The 20,229-nt window shown below is 40.6% G+C and overlaps 2 protein-coding genes across 2 annotated transcripts; both read left to right on the forward strand.

The window, feature by feature from the left end:
* The first annotated feature begins 797 nt into the window (after positions 1 to 797).
* LOC147334356 (Fc receptor-like protein 5) lies at positions 798 to 5,161 on the forward strand. The gene is made up of 5 exons (XM_086285915.1): positions 798 to 833; positions 1,007 to 1,267; positions 1,347 to 1,592; positions 1,679 to 1,828; positions 5,019 to 5,161. The coding sequence occupies exons 1-5, from the start codon at positions 809 to 811 to the stop codon at positions 5,159 to 5,161; spliced, it is 825 nt and encodes a 274-aa protein (XP_086142041.1). The 5' UTR covers positions 798 to 808.
* Positions 5,162 to 12,597: 7,436 nt separating this feature from the next.
* Positions 12,598 to 19,446, forward strand: LOC147334357 (high affinity immunoglobulin epsilon receptor subunit alpha-like). Its single transcript, XM_086271598.1, has 6 exons — positions 12,598 to 12,630; positions 13,220 to 13,255; positions 13,425 to 13,685; positions 13,765 to 14,010; positions 14,097 to 14,264; positions 18,286 to 19,446. The coding sequence occupies exons 1-6, from the start codon at positions 12,600 to 12,602 to the stop codon at positions 18,438 to 18,440; spliced, it is 897 nt and encodes a 298-aa protein (XP_086127724.1). The 5' UTR covers positions 12,598 to 12,599; the 3' UTR covers positions 18,441 to 19,446.
* Positions 19,447 to 20,229: the final 783 nt, after the last annotated feature.

Here is a 20,229-nt window from a genome sequence, read left to right on the forward strand (position 1 = left end):
GGCTCAAAATAACTATCTGCTTTCACTTCTGCATACAACTTCCTGTCAGCCTGCAACTCAGTCTTTCTAAAAGAGACACTGTTTAACCCCTGAATGCAATATAAACTCCAGATTTTATTATTAATGCAATGGTAATGATGACAATTATTTAACTATAGCAGTAAAATAATTTCCCTTCTCGACACCGGTCATGTTTCCAAATGTTTCTTATGCATCGGGTACAGTGAATTCGAAAACATCCAATAATCACTAAAGGAACAGCGTTACAGATTTGGTGTTAGAGATGTGGGAGCAGAAATGTGCACAGTGCTAATAAACTGATGGATTTCTGATTTCCAATATTTAATTTTATTGAGTTCTTGTGAACTTAGCAATAACTAACACAAAGGCACAGAAACACAGTCTTAACACTGGAACCAGAGAAGAACAGACAGGAGGACACAGCGGACTAGGGAGACAGAGAGAGAACCCAGTCTAGACACAGGAGACGCACAAACATAAAGAAAAAGGAGACTTGAGATGAAATGAGGAACGTAACAGTAACAAACCTTAAGACTAGAACTATAAATATAAACATAGCAACAAGCTAAAAATAATGAATATGAATAGATCTTTTTCTTAAAGAGTTCAAAAACACAGTCTGTTATTCTTTTACATTGATGTATGCCTCCCACAAGGATTACTTACTCACATAATTATAAGTGGACAAGAGATCAGAGATAGACGAGATGGGACGAGCCAAATTAATTACAGTCTTTATTATTTTACATGCTAACCTAAGTTTTACTTATCTTTAGTTTTGACTTCAATGCCTTGCAGGATAACAAACCAAGGTCAGTGATTTTCTTTTAAATATGTCAAATATGTGTTAAATTCTTCTTCTTTAATGTTTAGGGTTGGCAGCCCGAAACACATGAGAAGTATTTTAATTCTAATTTAAAGAATGTTGTATCATCATTGCTTTGCACAACCATGACATTTTTATTTTTATTTTTAACCCTCACAGCTCGTCTGGCTGTGAGTCCCAGCAGCTCTCAGTTCTTTGAAGGAGACTTTGTGTCTCTGAGCTGTGAGGAGGACGACAGCTCTGCTGGATGGACTCTGAGGAGAAACACAAGCAAACAGAGGACTCAGTGTGGAGATGGGTGGGGAAAACCAGCTGGTTCTTCCTGTAATATAAGTATGATGGTGCCTCATGACAGTGGAATATATTGGTGTGAGTTCAATCAGAGTACCATCAGTAACATGGTTAACCTGACAGTCACTGGTAAGCTGAGTGTGTGGAGTTAGTGTTGATGAAGCTGTGTGTAAATGGATGAAATGCTGTAGTTTGTCTCTGTGTTGAGGTGGATCAGTGATCCTGCAGAGTCCTGTCCTCCCTGTGATGGAGGGAGATGACGTCACTCTGCTCTGTAAAACAAAGACCACTCCCTCCAACCTCCCAGCTGCTTTCTATAAAGATGGCGTCTTCACTGGGAAAGACTCTACAGGTCACATGACCATCCAGCATGTTTCCAGGTCTGATGAAGGCCTCTACAAGTGTGACATCAGCGGTCATGGAGAGTCTCCATCCAGCTGGATCACTGTCACAGGTGACACACTCACCTGTCTGTGTTTCTGCAGCTTTCAACATTCACAATGTGACGACAACTTAATGACTGTGTTTGCTTTGTTTTAGACAAACACACCACCACACCTCCACCTGCCTCTTCTGCTGGTTCCTCTCCACTTGTCCCCGTGTTGCTGACAGCTGGAACAGTCTGTGTTGTGTTAGTAGTGATGTTACTGGTTGTTTTGGTGGAACGACATGTTGACAGGAAACTAAAAGGTGAGACTTATTCTCTTTTTGTTGCATGAACGTCTCACGTTAGTATGTTTTTCAATTTTAAACAATATTCAAAGGAAAGATGAAGCTTGGATAAAACCAGCTCTTTGGAGTTTCTCACAAACAAACCAAAGTTTCCATTTGCATCAAGTATTTCTCAAGCAGAAATTTGTCCTTTATTAATAATGTTGAACATCCTGAATGTAGTCTGTCCATCCATTCTCTTCTGCGTGTCCAATTTAAGGAAGCAGGGTGTCTGCAGGTTATCCCAGGTAGGTGGGGTACACCATGGACAGACAACCAGTCACACCTATGTGGCAAGTTAGAATAATCAGTTAACCTTATCTTATTAACTGCATGTTTTTGGAGGAGTACTCGGAGTGAATCCACACAAAAACAGAGAGAACATTCAAAAGGATTGAACTCAGGACCTTCTTGCTGTAAGACAACAGTGCTAACCACCATGGCAAGTGCTGCCCACAAAGTACTCTTTAGATTACAAAATGTCAGGTATTATTAAATAAATAATTAGAACAACGTTCATGGGTTTTAATGTGCTGATATCAAATGTTCTGATTGTTTTCTGGCTCAAGAGGAGGCCCAAAACAGCAATGAGACAAAATAAAGGTCTGTATGAGGAAGTAACAGACTGCAAAGCATTCTGGTTGTTCTTCTAAGTGGCAATAACCATCACAGACCTGCTTTCATGGTTACAGACCACAAGGTTTAAAACTTTCCACTGCAAAGAAGACTATCTTTACTTCACCTCACACTAACGTGCAGTTTAAACAGTTCACTGTGCTGAGTGAGTTCTTCCTCCCACAGTCTAAAGACATGATAGGTGTTAACTAGTGATTTCAAATTGGATAGATTGTTAAGTTGTGTTTTTTAGTCCTGTGACAGACTGGAAACCTGTCTGGTGTGCAAACTGCCTTTCACACTATCCCAAAGAGGATAAGCTCCAGTTCTCCTGCTTTTTTAAACCATTTTTAAAAGCTTAGTCAAAGACCTACAGTATATATAGATCACTAAGTAGTTGTTCTGTGTTTGCAGTATCTGTTAGCAGTGAGTGCTGTTATTTGTGCTCCAAACATGTATTTCACCCTGTGTATAACAAAGACTAACAGCTCTGTGGTCGTCCACTTTCCTTTTATTGATGAAAACTCGTCAGCTCCTCAGGGATGTTAATACACACACACACACACACACACACACACACACACACACACACACACACACACACACACACACACACACACACACACACACACACACACACACACACAGTATTAAGACTGTATTAAATTATTTAAAAGTTCTGGACAAAAACTGCATCTGCTCTTTTTATTACTCAAAAATACTTCATTACGAGTTCACTTGAGGAGATGTAATGATTTCTTGAGTTTCTGACATCCTGTTGCATTTTTCTGTGGTTACGGGGGGTTTCATGAAAGCAGGTCTGTAGTCATCAGTTCAAATACAGCCTTGTGATTCAGCTCCATCTTCATGTTTCGTAGCAGTAATCTTGTGAAAGTATATGCTCAGTATACAATCAGTCCTAAAAACTCCCTGAAAAGCCTTCAGTTAATCCAAAATGCTGCAGCATGAGTCCTGACAGGGACTAGAAAGAGAGCATATTTCTCCATCTTTCAGGCCCCTCTTTTGTGGAACCAGCTTCCAGTTTGGATTCGGGAGACAGACACTATCTCTACTTTTAATATCAGGCTTAAAACTTTCCGTTTTGCTAAAGCATATAGTTAGGGCTGGACCAGGTGACCCTAAATCCTGCCTTAGTTTTGCTGCAATAGGTGTATGCTGCTGGGGGATTACCATGACGCAATCAGTATTACTTCTTCAGTCACCTTTCTCACTCACTATGTGTTCATACACCTCTCTGGATTTAATTATTATTAACCTCTGGCTCTCTTCCATGTGTCTTTTGTCCTGTCTTCATCCACACATCCCTAACCAGTCACAGCAGATGGTTGCTCCCACCTGAGCCTGGTTCTAGCTGATTTCTTCCTGTTAAAAAGTGCGTTTTTCATTCCCACTGTTGCCTAGTGTTTGCTTGTACAGGGGTCATTTTATAGGGTTTTACAATAGAAAGAACCTTTAGGCAACAGCTGTTATGATTGATATGAAAATAAAACTAAATTATAATGACAAAAATAACCCTTCACACTGCATGCTTGAATCTAGGAAACAATGGTTTAAAAGAACCCCACATGCCAGGTTTAGCTGTTTCTCTCCCTCCTATTTTTCCATGCCACTGGCTTTTTACTGCTTTTTCATTTTTCTGTCTTCTGATGTGTGGCTGTGTTTACTGTTCAAAGCCTGACCTTGTCATGGTGTGCTGTGTGGCAGGCAAATGCAGGACTCACTGAATGCAGAGGGATGAACTGAAAGCGACAGCTTTATTGCATCATCAGAAATAACTTCACAAACAAACCAAAACCTTAAAAATGTCAAATAGAAAGTAAACTGTATAATGAAAACAAGAAACGTGGTGGCATGAATGAGAGAAACTAACCACACTTAGAGCAAAACTAACCTTCAGCAATTCAGAGGGAAAACCACTCAGCGTAATGCAGGTACGACACAACAGTGACAGAGAGAAACACAGGCCTTAAATACACTGAGGGATAATGAGGGAATGAGACAGGAGGAGAGCACAGATTTTGCCACATCCATGTTTTTTCACTTCCTGTTTCCTGTGTAAGCTCGTCTAATGTGTCGTTAGCCACATTATTTTCAGCTGTGTGCTCACCGGTCTCTCATTATCATCCTCATCAGTCTTCTGTTTCCACTCCTTCACCGTCGTGTCATTGATGTTGTCACTGTTGTCGTTTCCGCCTGTGTTCAGTTGTTCAGCTGTTCAGCCAGCCATTCAGTCTTCCAGTCAGTTAGTCAGTCCTGTCGTTCCTGCTCTGTTCTTTCACTCGCTCCAATAAATCCTCATCATTCTGCACCATGAGTCCTGCGTTTGGGTCATCTCTTCCTCGCCCACACACAACAACCTGACAGCTGGACCTGATCAGTTTTCTATCATGTCCCATTTGAGTCCTGCACAAAAAGGTGGAGCATAATTAATCTGAATGATTTTTATGTCATCGTTAATGTAACAGCAGCAGTATCTATAGGATACTGCCTGCACTGATGCACTGATGCTCGCTTTATGTGTTTTCTTGTGCAGAGAGTGATGCAGCTGCAGTCGACTCAGCAGTGAGAACAGAAGATGTCACTCATGGAGAAATCGACATCAAAGAGAAGCAAGAAGAGGCAAAAATGTACAGCTGCTGTCCTTTGTCTCCATCATGGTTCAAGATGAATTTTTAAAAAAAATAAGGGTGTGTGAGCAGACTTCTATATTTTACTGAGATTTTTTATGTATACTGTCAGTGATTCCTGAGATTAGGGACAAAACAGGTTTTCATTTTCTAAAATATATTTTTTGATTTTTCAAAAACATATTTACATATAATTGTTACACAAAGTCTCACCATGTCTTGGTACAATCTCCCAGGTGTAACATTTTTTAATAATTTATGTTTTTGCTGGAGAAGTGCAAGGTTTTTGTCAATACCGTCAGACACAAAGAAATGCAAAAATATATATTTTAAATTAAGTTGTTTCAGCTCTTTTGACTATTAGCAGCTTCTCTATTCTATTGTTTATGCACATATGTTTTCAAAGTAATTATACCACATTTAAAAGTAAGATTGTTTTGGCTTTTTATTATTAGAGTTACAGTCATACATATTTTCAGAAGCTTGTATTTAATCTGTATAAGAAACAGTCATATTAAGCAGCATGCAAATTACACATTTATTGAGAAAATTACGTATTTTTATTGGAAGATCATGAGGGAGGAAACTATATGGTTCTCCAAAAGAGAAAAATAAACAAAAACTCCATATTATGGAGTTGACAAGGTGCTGACGGTGGTGACACTCTAGTAGAAAACAAGATATTATTTATTTCAAAATGAAAATTAAACCTTAGCAACCTTTGTAATATCACAAGACACATAATAACAATTCTGTTTTTGCACATGTCAAGTTCTACATCTTAATAGTTCACCAGCCTACTACTCCTTGATTCCTAAAGTTCTCTGTGGTTGTGTGTTTAGACCCTGCTGTACTTTCTCTCCTTTTGTCTCTGTGCTTGTTTCCAAAACCTTCTCTTCTGACTTTTTTCTCTTCCTTTCAGATCACTGGTGTTCTTTATTTTTCCCTCTTTCACTCTATTTCTCCATCTTTCCTTTATGAGAAACTCTTTCTTCAACTCAGGCTGGCTGTTAATTTTTTCTCTCCTTCTTTTTTGATCATCCCTGTTCCCTCTCTTTCGTTCCTCTACTGACAGGTTTCCCTTTGCTATTCTAGCCTGAAATGTACCATTTTTTTAATTACTATATTTTTTCTGAACCTTATGCTTTTTCACAGATTAAGGATGAATATTCACAACACAATTATGCATTCAGCAATAGAAATGCTATCTGGTCTTTAAGTCTGATGTCATTAGCCATTTCCAGGTCCAACCTGGGCTGCAGATCCCAAAGTCAAAGGAACTCTGCGGCATCACTGAGAGTTACAACCTGTTTAAATTCAGATGTAATAGAACAAGATAAAAAGCATTAAAACATTTTAACAGCACAACAGGCTTAATCCAAATCCAACGAGCAGAGGCTAACCTGGGTTGGTAGCTGCCCACTGCATCACTGAGTGAATGGGTTAAATGCAGAGGACTAAGCATTTTCCTACAGGATTAATAATGTATACATAAACAATGAGATTCAAGATAAGGCAAATTTGATAATATTTGACACATCTGTGAAGCAGAAATATCAGTAAAATACACAGGAAGTAATATGTCTGAAATATTAATAAAAAATGACTTAACATAAATGGTGAATAGCACACTTTTGTGACATTTGTCAACACCATTAGAAAAAGGGTCAACACCCTCAGACAAAAATCCTGATGGTGTTGACAAAATACCCGACTTTCTCTCATAACACATGTTTTTCTGACAAAAGCCATCTTGTTTTTCATCATTTGCTTATGGCCTCAACAATCTACCTAAATTAAGCTCTTATTACAAAAAAAATAATTAAATCTTGGTTTACATCGACTTTGGTGTTGACGCACTATGGTTGTGACACAGAGTTTTATCAGAAAGGTGTGCAATAAATGAAATAAAAACAAACAAATTATCACAGCAGTGACTTCATGGCATGTGTATCAAACAGGAAGTGGTAAAGGGGTCCTCAGAGTGTTAGCTGCCCACAATAATTCCTGATTTTTTTGTACTTTTGAAAAAATCTGACGGTGTTGACAAAAACTCTGGACACGATTTTAATCACTTAAAAAATATTTAAAAATAAATTTTCAATTGCATATTTTGATATTATATAAGGTATTGACTTAAATACTTAGTGACGAGAGCCATGATGTTTACTTTTACATTACTTTTAATTTTTTTTCTGTATTTTAATATTATCACACCTGCTTCTGGACAATGGACTTTTAAGGTACTGGTAATGTATTGTACCATTTAAAATAAATATATATTTATAAAAAATGCAAAATCATAGTTTTGTTGTATAAACATTGCCTTGGTTTGTCTTTTAGGCAGTTGGGTTAACACTTGTATGCATATTTTTAACCACAAAATTGGGTTTTATCTGCCGGACATGTTTTGTCCCTTATATCAAGAATCACTGCTGTGGCTAAACTGTGTTTAAAAAAGAGAAAAAAGAAAAACATCTGCAGATGTTATGTGATCTGAAACTTTTTATATATTATCCATCTTACCATCCGTTTTTATTCCAGTTGTGCAATTCAGGGTTGGGGAATAAAAATGCAATAATGTGAGTTTTCTTGCTAGAGCGTGTCAGGAGCATTTAGGATCGCTTGGAGGTGAAAGAGGTGATTTATTTAAGCCGGTAAACAGGAGAGTAATTTTTGCATGATGACTAATATTCATGCACAATCTTCTCTAGTTTGGATGAGGGGACTACACACACACAGATCAGCTATGTCCCTCTGATGATCAAGATTAAACTGCAGCCTGGTGCTGCCATCTACTGACACTTAATGGCAACAACAAGCTCTCCAACACTGAAAGATCATCTGAAAGCATCTGGTACTTTCAGATCACATAGTACAAACTAACTTTATATATTTATTTTTAGAAATGAAATACTTATATCTCCACTTTTAAAGTGTAGTTTACACAATTATTATCATTAACTTCAAATTTCATTTTCTGCATACTTTTAATTGTGATGCTTTCAGTAACAATGTAATGATGTTATGACCTCATCGGTGCCCTCCACAGAAAGGGGAGATGGTGAGATTTAAATAAATGCACATTTATGAAGAATCAACATGCAACATGTGATAAAAGAGTAACTGTTCTAATCACAGTACAAACCTACTGGCCATTTTATTATGTACACATGTCTCACTGTTTGTTAATGCAAATATGTGAGGAGCCAATCACATCACAGCAGCTCAGTGCATTTAAACATGTAACAGTGTAACAATGTCTCAATCTATATTCCACACACACACACACACACACACACACACACACACACACACACACACACACACACACACACACACACACGCACACACACACACACACACACGCACACACACACACACACACACACACACACGTTACAGTTATTTTGTGTGTCAGACTCTAACAGAATTAATATTTTATTTAATATTTCACTGCTAATTACTGGCCAATCACATTAGTTGGTCATATATAAGTAGTAGGTGCTGTCTGAGCATGTTGCAGCCTCCGGTCACCTGACTTCCCTAGCTGTCACATAAGCCTCCCCTCCGTGCATTAGGTTATAGCTGGAGAATCTCCTGATGCTGCTTGTCTGAGCTACTTTACAGAAGTGCTGCTGCTTTCTTTACTTCATGTGAGTTCGCGGGAAGCGAAGGAAACTTTTTGCGGAGATTCTGTCATGTGTAACATGAAGACATGATCTGACAAAAGCTGAGAGGTCTCTAAGGCTGAAGGAAGCTTAGGGAGAGAAACAAAATACACAGCCTTGGATAAACAGTTTGCAATAGTTAGTATGGTGACTTTACCTGGAGGCTAGTGAGGAAATCTACCATGATGTAGGACCGCAGCTGTCTGGACCAGTAAACCAGCAGGTGGTGAGCTCAATGACTTGGTCTGGGCACAGACTGAACAGGCAGAAACATACTGATGGACTTCACAAATGAGGGTTGGCCATCAAAACATCCTCTGGAGGAAGGGGCTGCTCTGATTGTAACCTGGGATACAGTTTGGTGTGTAAATGGTAAATGGACCAGTTCTTATTGTACTCTGAGTACTCGAATTTGCCTCTTTCACCCAAGCATATTTTCTCTAGGTTCTTTCTCCATGTAAGAGATTCCTATCTAACATTCATACTCTGATGGAGCGGACGGGGATCAAACCACCAACCTCCAGGTTAGTAGGTGACGGGCTCTACCACCTACCACCATCGTACAGGTTCAAAATCAGGAAATCAAAAACAATTCACCTCTGAAAGACGAAGAACACACATTCATTTATTTCCTGGTTTATTCTGGTTCCAGGATTTGAATCCACCTGCTGTTTGGACCCTTTCTCTGAGGAGTCTGCATGTTCTCTCCGTGTCTGTGGGGGTTCTCACTGGGTAGTTTCTCAGGGTTTCTTCAAACAGACCAAAGACCTGCATGGAGTTTGATTAATTGGTGATACTAAACTGGCCCTGGAGGGTGAAGATTGTTGGGTTTCTTTTTTAAATAAAAAAATAAATACTGCTGTGTTTGATACGGTGTTTCCGTATCAAACAGTACACACAAGCCATCATCTACTAAGCACACAATGCGCCAACTGCACACTGATGGTATGAATACAAAACACATCTGGCTTTTGCTTTCTCTGTGCACAAGGTAGGCTATGTCAGTTTGAGCTCATACTTCTGTCATAGATCCATAAGCATAGAGGGATCCAAACTTCAAGTACTGGTGTTTATTCAAACACATCAAAACAAACACAAGTGTTTATTTCCAAGTATAGGATTATTTGCAATCGCCATAATGACTATATGGGTTACTTGGTCTGCAGTGAACATGCTTCCTCTGCCCCAGCATCTGGTCATCTAGCAATTCTGTAAAGTAACAATTTCAGTATTTTTACATCAATGGTATTGGTGTGTTTCTCATTGGCATATGGCAGTGCTACAAATCTTTGTGCGAAGTGACTGTACTAACCGATTCTCATTTCAAGATGTCCTTATGGTACTTGCTACAGTGTAGCGGCTCGAGTTAGGCTGGACCCGTTGGCCAGCTACCCTCAGGGTCATTCCACGGTTGATTACATGGTCCACTATTGTAGCTCTGATGTCATCAGCAATTCTATTTCTTACTCTTCCTACCCTTCCTCTCCCCCCTCCTCATCTTCCTCTCCCCCCTCCTCGTCTTCCTCTTGCTCCTCCTTGTCCTTGTCGTCCTCTTCATCCTACTTCTTCACCTCCACGTCCTCTTCCTCGGCCTCCTCTACTTCTCACTCTTTCTGCTCCCTCCATTGTACTCCGCACACACAGCTTACCTGTATTATAGTGCTTAGGCTGATTGCAAAGTGAACTAATTATCTAAAACAGTTTTCACATGTGAAAGTGTGCCAGACAGTTGGCAAATTAGTGTTAATGATAGCCATACATGTGTATACTTTTGCTAGGAGTGTGTTGGAAATTTGGTAATTGAGTGTTGTGCAGTGAATTGTGCCTACAGTTTTGCAAAGTGTGTGTTACAAAATTGCAAACTGAGTGCAAAGCAGTTTTTGTGCTTTTAGTTTTGCAAACTCAGTGAGTGGTTTTGCTATAAGTCTGAATAGTTTTAGAGATTGTGCTACAGGAATCACAGTTAGGGTTTAAGCATTCAGAAAAAACTGTAATCATCTCAAACAATAAAATGTCCATCAATCCATTTTCTTCCACTTTATCCAGGGCCGGGTCGCGAGGGCAGCAGCCCAAGCAGAGAAGCCCAGGCGTCCCTCTCCCTAGCCACCTCCTCCAGCTTATCTGGGGGAACACCAAGGCGTTCCCAGGCCAACCAAGAGATATAGCCTCTCCAGTGTCCTGGGTCTGCCCTGGGGCCTCCTCCCGGTGGGACGTGCCTGGAAAACCTTACCCAGGAAGCACCTCAACTCAACTGGCTTCTTTCGATGTGGAAGAGTGGCGACTCTACTCTGAGTCCCCCCGAGCCACTCCTGGCTGCTGCCCGGCTCACATTGCACCTGACCCCTGCGGTGCCTCCTGCGGGTGGTGGGCCTTCAGGAAGATGGGCCCATGTCCCTTTTTCCGGCTGTGCCTGGCTGGGCCCCATGGACTAAGACCCGGCCACCAGATGCCTGCCCTCGGGCACCCTCCCCGGGCCTGGCTCCAGGGCGGGTAACCCTATCCTGGGCAGGGTGAACTGTTCCCTCGATGGTCTTTTCATAAGGGTCTTCTGAATCGCTCTTTGTCTGGTCCCTCACCCAAGACCAATTTGCCATGGGAGACCCTACCAGGGAGCAAAGCCCCCAGAAAACATAGCTCCTGGGATCCCTGGGACACACAAACCCCTCCACCACGTTAAGGTAGTGATTCGTGGAGGGGACAATAAAATGTGTTTGTCAATATAATTATCGCTAATCATTGGGGTTTTTTAATGTAGTATTAGAGTATTGCAGTAATGAGGCCCCATGCATATTGGAGCCTGTGTCACGATGAGTGATGTTTTCTGGTGTAATGTGGTAAACTGTCCTGCTGGGGGAGTGCTGCTATCCGGGATGAGTATGTTGGGTCTGAAACAACATTCAGCCAGTGTTACATCTCAGAGTGACATCCACATCAATCCAACGGAATGCTGTAATGTAACAATGTACAGTTTATTTTTTATTATCATTGTTTTATACAGTTGTTACATCTATAACAATTCATGTAATGCTGCATGTATCCACTTGTTTATTGAACAAAAATGATATTTGGTCAGATATTGTTGTTGATGCCAAACGGGCTGGTCTGAGTATTTCAAAAACTTCTGATTTACTGGGATTTTCCCACAAAACCATCTGTACAGTTTACAGAGAATGGTCTGAAAAGGAGAGAAGGAGCTCTCTGCCATCTTGATGGCAGAGGTCAGAGGTCAGACTGCTTTAAGTTGATAAGTTGATAGCAACACAAATAGCTACTCATTACAACTAAGGTATGCAGAAGAGCACGGTATGCACACTACACAGGACGTAACAACGGCTAAGAACAGGAAACTGAGGTCACAATTCACACAGACTCACCAACATCAGAGAGCAAAAGATTGTAACAACATAGTCTGGTCTAATGTTCCATCATTTAGATGGTGGGGTCAAAACTGGTGTATAACAACATGAAAGCAGCCTGCACACATGGTTTATGGGCACAGACCAGTTTCTAAAAAGGAGGCTCGTATATTTTGAGCATCTAAAGATATATATGTGGGAAAAACTGTCACTTAGTCTCCACAGTTCTCAGTTTGTGCAGTGCTTCAAATTCAAAACGAGTCGATGTTTTTCAAAGAGCAAAAACATTCTAAACATTGTTACTATTTTCTGTTAAACAACATTTTTGAATTTCTTTTTTAATCTACTTGTTACACACATCATTCATATAGGCAAAAAAAAAACATGTGGGGGAAGGGGGCGGAGTTTACTGTGTCTCTATGACAAGAAGAGAAAACAGGTCACATCAGTCAAGAGGACAATGGATGAAGCATCTCTACTATGTCTGCTCTGTGAGTGGATAAATTCTCTCTTTTGAATGTTGAACTTTTACTCTCTGTTCTGTAGATAAACAATGATGGAGGAGAAGATAAAAACTTGCTGTTAAAAGCAGCATGTTAAAGGGGACATTTTACCGTTTTAACCAGTGAACTTGACAGAGTTTAGTTAGTTATTATATGAACTTACCTTTAAAGAGGACACATGACTTCATGCTCAGAGTTACAATGTTTCTGATTTCTAATTATAATCAGACTAACTATTGATAAAAAATGTTTTGACTTTGGAGTATTCAGAGAGGACGTGTAAACTATGAAGACGTCTTTTTTTCTACAGCAGTTCAAACACACATTCTTTAATCCTTTTACATTTACGTGACTGCACAATAATGTGAGTGGACCAGAGATCTATAAATAAAGCTGAAATAAACTTTTCCTTTCACTTTCAAAACAGAGTTATTATTATCTCTGGCTTTTTTCTAAACTTGCTGCATCCAGTTCCACCTTTTAATGATTGTTATACTTTTCGGGGGCTGAAAATGAGCTAAATAAACCACAGCCCTTTATTATTTTCCAGACCAACCTAAGTGTCATTTATCTTTAGTTCTGACTTCAATGCTTTGCTGGACAACAAACCAAGGTCAGTGATTTTCTTTTAAATATTTAAAATATTTGTTTGTTGGCTTCTTATTCTGGCATGTTTAGAGTGGCAGCCCTAACCACAGAAAAAATAGTTTAATTCTCATTTAAAAAAATTTGTCGAAGTACTACTTTGCAAAACAATGAAATGTTTAATTGTAACATCACAGCTCGTCTGACTGTGAGTCCCAGCAGCTCTCAGTTCTTTAAAGGAGACTTTGTGTCTCTGAGCTGTGAGGAGGACGACAGCTCTGCTGGATGGACTCTGAGGAGAAACACAAGCTTAGAAACCAGAGCTGAGTGTGAAGAGTGGGGAGTAGCAGATGGTTCTTCCTGTAACATCAGTCACATCTACTCATTGGAAACTGGAGTTTACTGGTGTGAGTCCAATCAGAGTACCATCAGTAACATGGTTAACCTGACAGTCACTGGTAAGCTGAGTGTGTGGAGTTAGTGTTGATGAAGCTGTGTGTAAATGGATGAAATGCTGTAGTTTGTCTCTGTGTTGAGGTGGATCAGTGATCCTGCAGAGTCCTGTCCTCCCTGTGATGGAGGGAGATGACATCACTCTGCTCTGTAAAACAAAGACCACTCCCTCCAACCTCACAGCCATTTTCTTCAAAGATGGCGTCTTCACTGGGAAAGACTCTACAGATCACATGACCATCCAGCATGTTTCCAGGTCTGATGAAGGCCTCTACAAGTGTGACATCAGCGGTCATGGAGAGTCTCCATCCAGCTGGATCACTGTCACAGGTGACACACTCACCTGTCTGTGTTTCTGCAGCTTTCAACATTCACAATGTGACGACAACTTAATGACTGTGTTTGCTTTGTTTTAGACAAACACACCACCACACCTCCACCTACATCCACACCTCCGCCTGCCTCTTCTGCTGGTTCCTCTCCACTTGTCCCCGTGTTGCTGACAGCTGGAACAGTCTGTGTTGTGTTAGTAGTGATGTTACTGGTTGTTTTGGTGGAACGACATGTTGACAGGAAACTAAAAGGTGAGACTTCCACTCTTTTTGTTGCATGAACGTCTCACGTTAGTATGTTTTTCAATTTTAAACAATATTGAAAGGAAAGATGAAGCTTGGATAAAAGCAGCTCTGTGGAGTTTTCCTTATTACTTAATATCCATCCATTCGCTTGTCCAGTTAGAGTAGCAGGGGGTCTGGAGAGTATCCCAGGTAGGTGGGCTACACCCTGGACATCATCAGTTAACCTAACTCTATTAAGTGCATGTTTTTGGAGGAGCACTCACACAAAAACAGAGGGAACATGTAAACTCCAGACAGATAGTAGATTCAAATACAGGGTCTTCTTGCTCCAAGACAACAGTGCTAACCACCATGTCAAATGCTGCCCAAAAGGTACTTTTTATATTTAAACTAATAATAATAATAATAAAGTAATCTTAGCTATCAAACATATATTTTATGTCTTCTATCATATTCAATATAGGCATTCAGAAGAAATTAGAACAAAGGTCACGGGCTTGAATGTGCCAATATCAAATGTTCTGATTGTTTTCTGGCTCAAGAGGAGGCCCAAAACAGCAATGAGACAAAATAAAGGTCTGTATGAGGAAGTAACAGACTGCAAAGCATTCTGGTTGTTCTTCTAAGTGGCAATAACCATCACAGACCTGCTTTCATGGTTAAAGACCACAAGGTTTAAAACTTTCCACTGCAAAGAAGACTATCTTTACTCTTCACCTCACACTAACGTGCAGTTTAAACAGTTCACTGTGCTGAGTGAGTTCTTCCTCCCACAGTCTAAAGACATGATAGGTGTTAACTAGTGATTTCAAATTGGATAGATTGTTAAGTTGTGTTTCCTAGTCCTGTGACAGACTGGAAACCTGTGTGGTGTGCAGCCCACCTTTCACACTATCCCAGTGGAGATAAGCTCCAGTTCTCCCGCTACAGTTGTTAAGAAAATGTATGGATAATTTTAGTGATACATATTTTTAAAAGCTTATTTAAAGTCTACAATCATGCCATAGATCACAGTAGCTGTTCTGTGTTTGTAGAAGTCTGTAGCGGTGAGTCCTGTTCCTTGTGTGCAAACAGTATTTTCAGAACTAATAGCTCTGTGCTCATCCAGTTTCCTGTTTCAGATGAAAACTCATAAGCTGCTCAACTTTTACTGCAGGCCACACATACACACACAAACATTAAATTATTAATCAGTTCTGCACAATTTTATTAGTCACAAATCCTTCAACTGTGGACTTCACTTGAGGAAATGTAATGATTTTTTGAGTTTCTCTGACATCCTGCCGCATTTTTCTATGGTTACGGGGGTTTCATGAAAGCAGGTCTGTGGTCAGTCAGTTCAAATACAGCCTTGTGTTTCAGCTCCATCTTCATGTTTCACAGAAGTACTCTTGTGAAAGTATATACTCAGTATACAATCTCTACTTTAGTTCTGGTATCTCTAAAATTATATCCTGTCTCAGAGTGACACTGAAAAACTAGTTCATGCATTTATTACTTCCAGGCTGGACGACTGTAATTCATTATTATCAGGATGTCCTAAAAACTCCCTGAAAAGCCTTCAGTTAATCTAAAATGCTGCAGCAAGAGTCCTGACAGGGACTAGAAAGAGAGAGCATATTTCTCCTGTTTTGGCTTTCTGTTAAATCCAGAATTGAATTCAAAATCCTGCTCCTCACATACAAGGTCTTAAATAATCAGGCCCCATCTTATCTTAATGACCTTGTAGTACCATATCACCCTATTAGGGCACTTCAGTCTCACACTGCAGTGTGCAGTAAATACTAAGTATTTACTGTTATTTAAGTCCATCCATCCATTCGCTTCCGCTTATCCTTTTCAGGATCGCGGGGGGCGCTGGAGCCTATCCCAGCTGTCATAGGGCGAAAGGCGGGGTACACCCTGGACAGGTCGCCAGTCTGTCGCAGGGCTAACACACAGGGACAGACAACCATTCACACTCACATTCACTCCTAGTGACAATTTGGATTATCCAATTAACCTATCCCCACAAGCTGCATGTCTTTGGACGGTGGGAGGAAGCCAGAGTATCCGGAGAGAACCCACACTATCACAGGGAGAACATGCAAACTCCACACAGAAAGACCCCGGCCTGATGGTGGAATTGAACTCAGGACCTTCTTGCTGTGCGGCAACAGTGCTAACCACCGTGCCACCGTACTGTGTTATTTAAGTATTTATTTAAAACACGAAAGAACGTGAGACTAACCTTGAATATTAACAAAAGGTGAGCTGTTTAATATGGCTGATTAAAAGGTACAAAAACAAAAAGGCACATGCACACTGGGGAGAAACTACATAGAAATAAACTGGCAAAATTGAATGCTGAACACAAAAATCAAAGAACGAAACCTTGAATGTGGGAAATCCTGACAACAGGAAAACATGAAAAGGAACAACAGACGACCTGACAAAAACTGAATGAGAAAACACAAACTAAATGCACACAGGAGGATAATGAGGGGATGGGGAACAGGTGGGAACAGAGCTGGGACAAATCAGACCTAACGAAACAGGGCGAAGCAAAACTAGACACACTGCACATAGGATAAGGACTTTCACAATAAAAGAGGAATCAGAATGGAAAGCAGACATGACAACAGGAACTGGATAACATAAGACACGCAGCCTGAAACACATAAAGGGTGAGGGAACCCTAAATACAGGGGTAGAAAACAAAAGGGGAATCTAATGAACAAATTAACTTAGCTAGCCTAAAGAACTTAAAAATAAACATCAACATCCAAATAAACTAAAACTTAAAACGCTGGGTCAACAGACCCAGTAAGTGACAATGAGAGCTCGTCGTTACAGGGGGCTGTGGTGACAAGGCTAGGATCTGCCAGCAGCGGCTACGCCTGCTGTGCCAGAGCAAACCGAGCCCAGATGCCCAGGGTCTGAGGGCCCCCCACCCCCCGGAAAGGGCCCGACTGAGCCACGGGCACCAGGCCCCACCAAGCAGCCACCAGAAGTGAGGCGGTACATACCTGAACGCCAAGCCCCAGACACCGAGAACTACCAATGCACTGATGGCTGAGGGGCATCAGCCACCGGCAGGGAGTGTGGTGGGGGGGAAATAACCTCCCAAACCTGTGGAGGTATTCCCAGAGAGATGGAGTCTAAGACCCATTCGGATCGGGGCAAACAGTAGCAGCACCACCAAGCCCCACAGAGCCCGAGGCGGCCCCCCCAACCCCACCACAGAGGAAACTGCACCCACCCCGTTATCCAATCATCTCCCAGACTACATGAGACAACAGACACCCAGGTTGAGTTCATTCTCCACCTCTACTATAGCTTTCCCCCACCAGCTGGAGCTCCTGCAAGGATGTGGCAACTTCCCCGCCAGTTAAAGAGGACCCCATTTCTGGCGTACAGGACACCAGAGGTCCTGTACGCTGGCCCCGCGTGCACACACCCACAACCCCGACAACACACCAACCAGTAACCAAGCCCCCACAGACCCAAGCCAGAGCCCCAGCGCGGAGGCAGAGCACCCCCAGAACCACATAAGGTGTCATTAACATTTGGGCCATATATATCAACAATACATAGCTTTTTGTTAAGTATAGATAATTTAATGATTAGGAATCTACCCTCTGGATCTATACCAGGTATAGATGTTTCTCTCCTTTCTATTCTTTCATGCCACTGATTTTTTACTTCGTTTTCTCTATCCTGATGTTTGGCTGTGTTTACTATTCATAGTCTGACCTTTTAAGAAAATACTTAATAAATAATAACCATAATAACAAGATTTTATGATTTAAATAGCACATGAATTTAAGAAACATAAACAAGACATTTATTAGTTGTAATGATTTTTACCTGCAGCAGTTTGACATCAGTTTTGCATCTATTGCCATTTGAGTCCTGCACAAAAAGGTGGAGCATGATTAATCTGAATGATTTTTATGTCATCGTTAATGTAACAGCAGCAGTATCTGTAGGACTGTACTGCCTGCACTGATGCACTGATGCTCGCTTTATGTGTTTTCTTGTGCAGAGAGTGATGCAGCTGCAGTCGACTCAGCAGTGAGAACAAAAGATGTCACTCATGGAGAAATCAACATCAAAGAGAAGCAAGAAGAGGCAAAAATGTACAGCTGCTCTTCTTTGTCTCCATCATGGTTCAAGATGACTTTTAATAGGGGTGTGTGAGCAGTCTTCTATATTTTATTGAGATTGTACGGTGGCCCTGAGAGGCCAAACGGACCATAAGATTGTGATTTTTTTTATATCTTGTGGTTAAACTGTGTTAAAAAAGAAAAAAGAAAAACAACTGTATCTGCAGATGTTATGTGATCTGAAACGTTTCATATATTATCCATCTTACCATCCATTTTTATTCCATTTGTGCAATTCAGGGTCATTTGGGTGGCCCGAGGCCTAAAACAGAGAGACAGAAAACCATTCGCACTCGCATTTACACCCTCCTTTTACAATCATCATTTAACCCACTAACTGTATGTCTTTGGATTGGGGGAGGAAGCCAGACTACCTGAAGGGAACTCAAAAATATGGCAGTGGGCTCTGGCTATACACAATACACAAAACCCCACCTCACCAAATAACAGTTAAATGTTTATAGGCACTTATATTTCACAGCAGTTTCTCTAACTTTTTAAGGAGCCAGCTAAAAGGAGCTGGAGTGGGCCTTCCCCTTATCCTAGTCTTTAGTCTTGCAATAAATGCAATAATGTGAGCTCACTTGCTGGAACGTGTTAGGAGTCTGTCTGCAGCATTTTGGGTTGCTTGGAGGTGTGAAAGCCAGTAAACAGGTCAGTAATCTTTGAACGATGACACAAGTTTCTCTAGTTTGGATGAGGAGACTACAGTTCTCGGTTAAGAAATATTCCTTAAATGAAGAAAACTGTTTAATCGGTTTATGCTATCATAAACAGGAGTCATGTACATGCACAACTGTCCTTCTGTTTCACTGTGAAATAAAATGATTATCATGATCAAATGAAACTCTTCTTTCTACACACTTAAAGGTTTTTCTTTGTTTATCACACACGGGACACATGCTTGGCCCACCTTTATGTACAATATGATGGATTTACTTATACTGGTAAAAGTGTTTCCAAGAAAACTGATGACAGATTCCTCAGAACCACATCTGTGTATGCTAAAGTAATGGATGGTAGCTGGTATGGCTTTAACTATAAGCACATGTGTGAGGCCTGGGCAGTGGACTCAGAGATGAAACTTGGTTTTGTTGCTTTTGATTTTTTTTCTGTACCCATTACTCTTTCTCTTCCATGGATTTTTCTTGTAACAAATGTAGCAACACCAAAAATGACCACGGGTATGCCATGTGGACACATTAAGGTGTTTGTGGGTGGGAGTTTACTTGTGTGTGTGTGTGTGTGTGTGTGTGTGTGTGTGTACACACACACACACACACACACACAAAAACATCAGCAATGTTCCTCTGATGATCAAGAGGGACTGTAGGAGCCATTCTTGGGTTAATACCTTATGTGGTCGCTAGAGGTCACCTTTTTCTGTTTTGTTCATGTAAAGGTATTTAAGGTAGACGCACATAATCGGCGTCAGGTGTGTCATTAATTGTAAGAAGGCAAACAGTTTGTGACCGTTGCGCTGTTATGTTAAGATGATATGGGAATAAAGACCAAAAGGGACAAGATAAGTACTGCTGGAGTTATTGGACTTTTTACCTAATTCATCCATACCAGTGACATCGCGTCACCCCCGTTAACGACCACCTCAGTGGCTTCAAGCATAGGCTTAGCCTCTACAGGGACATTGCTGCCATCTACTGACACTAAATTGCACCAACAAGCTCTCCAACACTGAAAGATAATCTGAAAGCATCTGGTACTTTCAGACCACATACTTTTTATACTCATTTTTATAAATAAATTATTTATAAAAATAAATAAAATACTTATATCTCCACTGTTAAAACACAAGTATTATCCAA

The sequence above is a fragment of the Aulonocara sp. 'chitande type north' Nkhata Bay genome, linkage group LG3, assembly GCF_057382095.1.
Source record: "Aulonocara sp. 'chitande type north' Nkhata Bay isolate Kocher_YH1m ecotype deep benthic linkage group LG3, A_spYH_male_GT1.1, whole genome shotgun sequence".
Taxonomy (NCBI): domain Eukaryota; kingdom Metazoa; phylum Chordata; class Actinopteri; order Cichliformes; family Cichlidae; genus Aulonocara; species Aulonocara sp. 'chitande type north' Nkhata Bay.

Coding starts and splice junctions, on each gene's coding strand:
- LOC147334356 (XM_086285915.1), top strand. CDS start 809: ATGCCTTGCAGGATAACAAACCAAG. Junction 1,268..1,346: donor GGTTAACCTGACAGTCACTG/GTAAGCTGAGTG, acceptor CTCTGTGTTGAG/GTGGATCAGTGATCCTGCAG. Junction 1,829..5,018: donor TGTTGACAGGAAACTAAAAG/GTGAGACTTATT, acceptor TTTCTTGTGCAG/AGAGTGATGCAGCTGCAGTC.
- LOC147334357 (XM_086271598.1), top strand. CDS start 12,600: ATGGATGAAGCATCTCTACTATGTCTGCTCT. Junction 13,686..13,764: donor GGTTAACCTGACAGTCACTG/GTAAGCTGAGTG, acceptor CTCTGTGTTGAG/GTGGATCAGTGATCCTGCAG. Junction 14,265..18,285: donor TGTTGACAGGAAACTAAAAG/GTGAGACTTCCA, acceptor TTTCTTGTGCAG/AGAGTGATGCAGCTGCAGTC.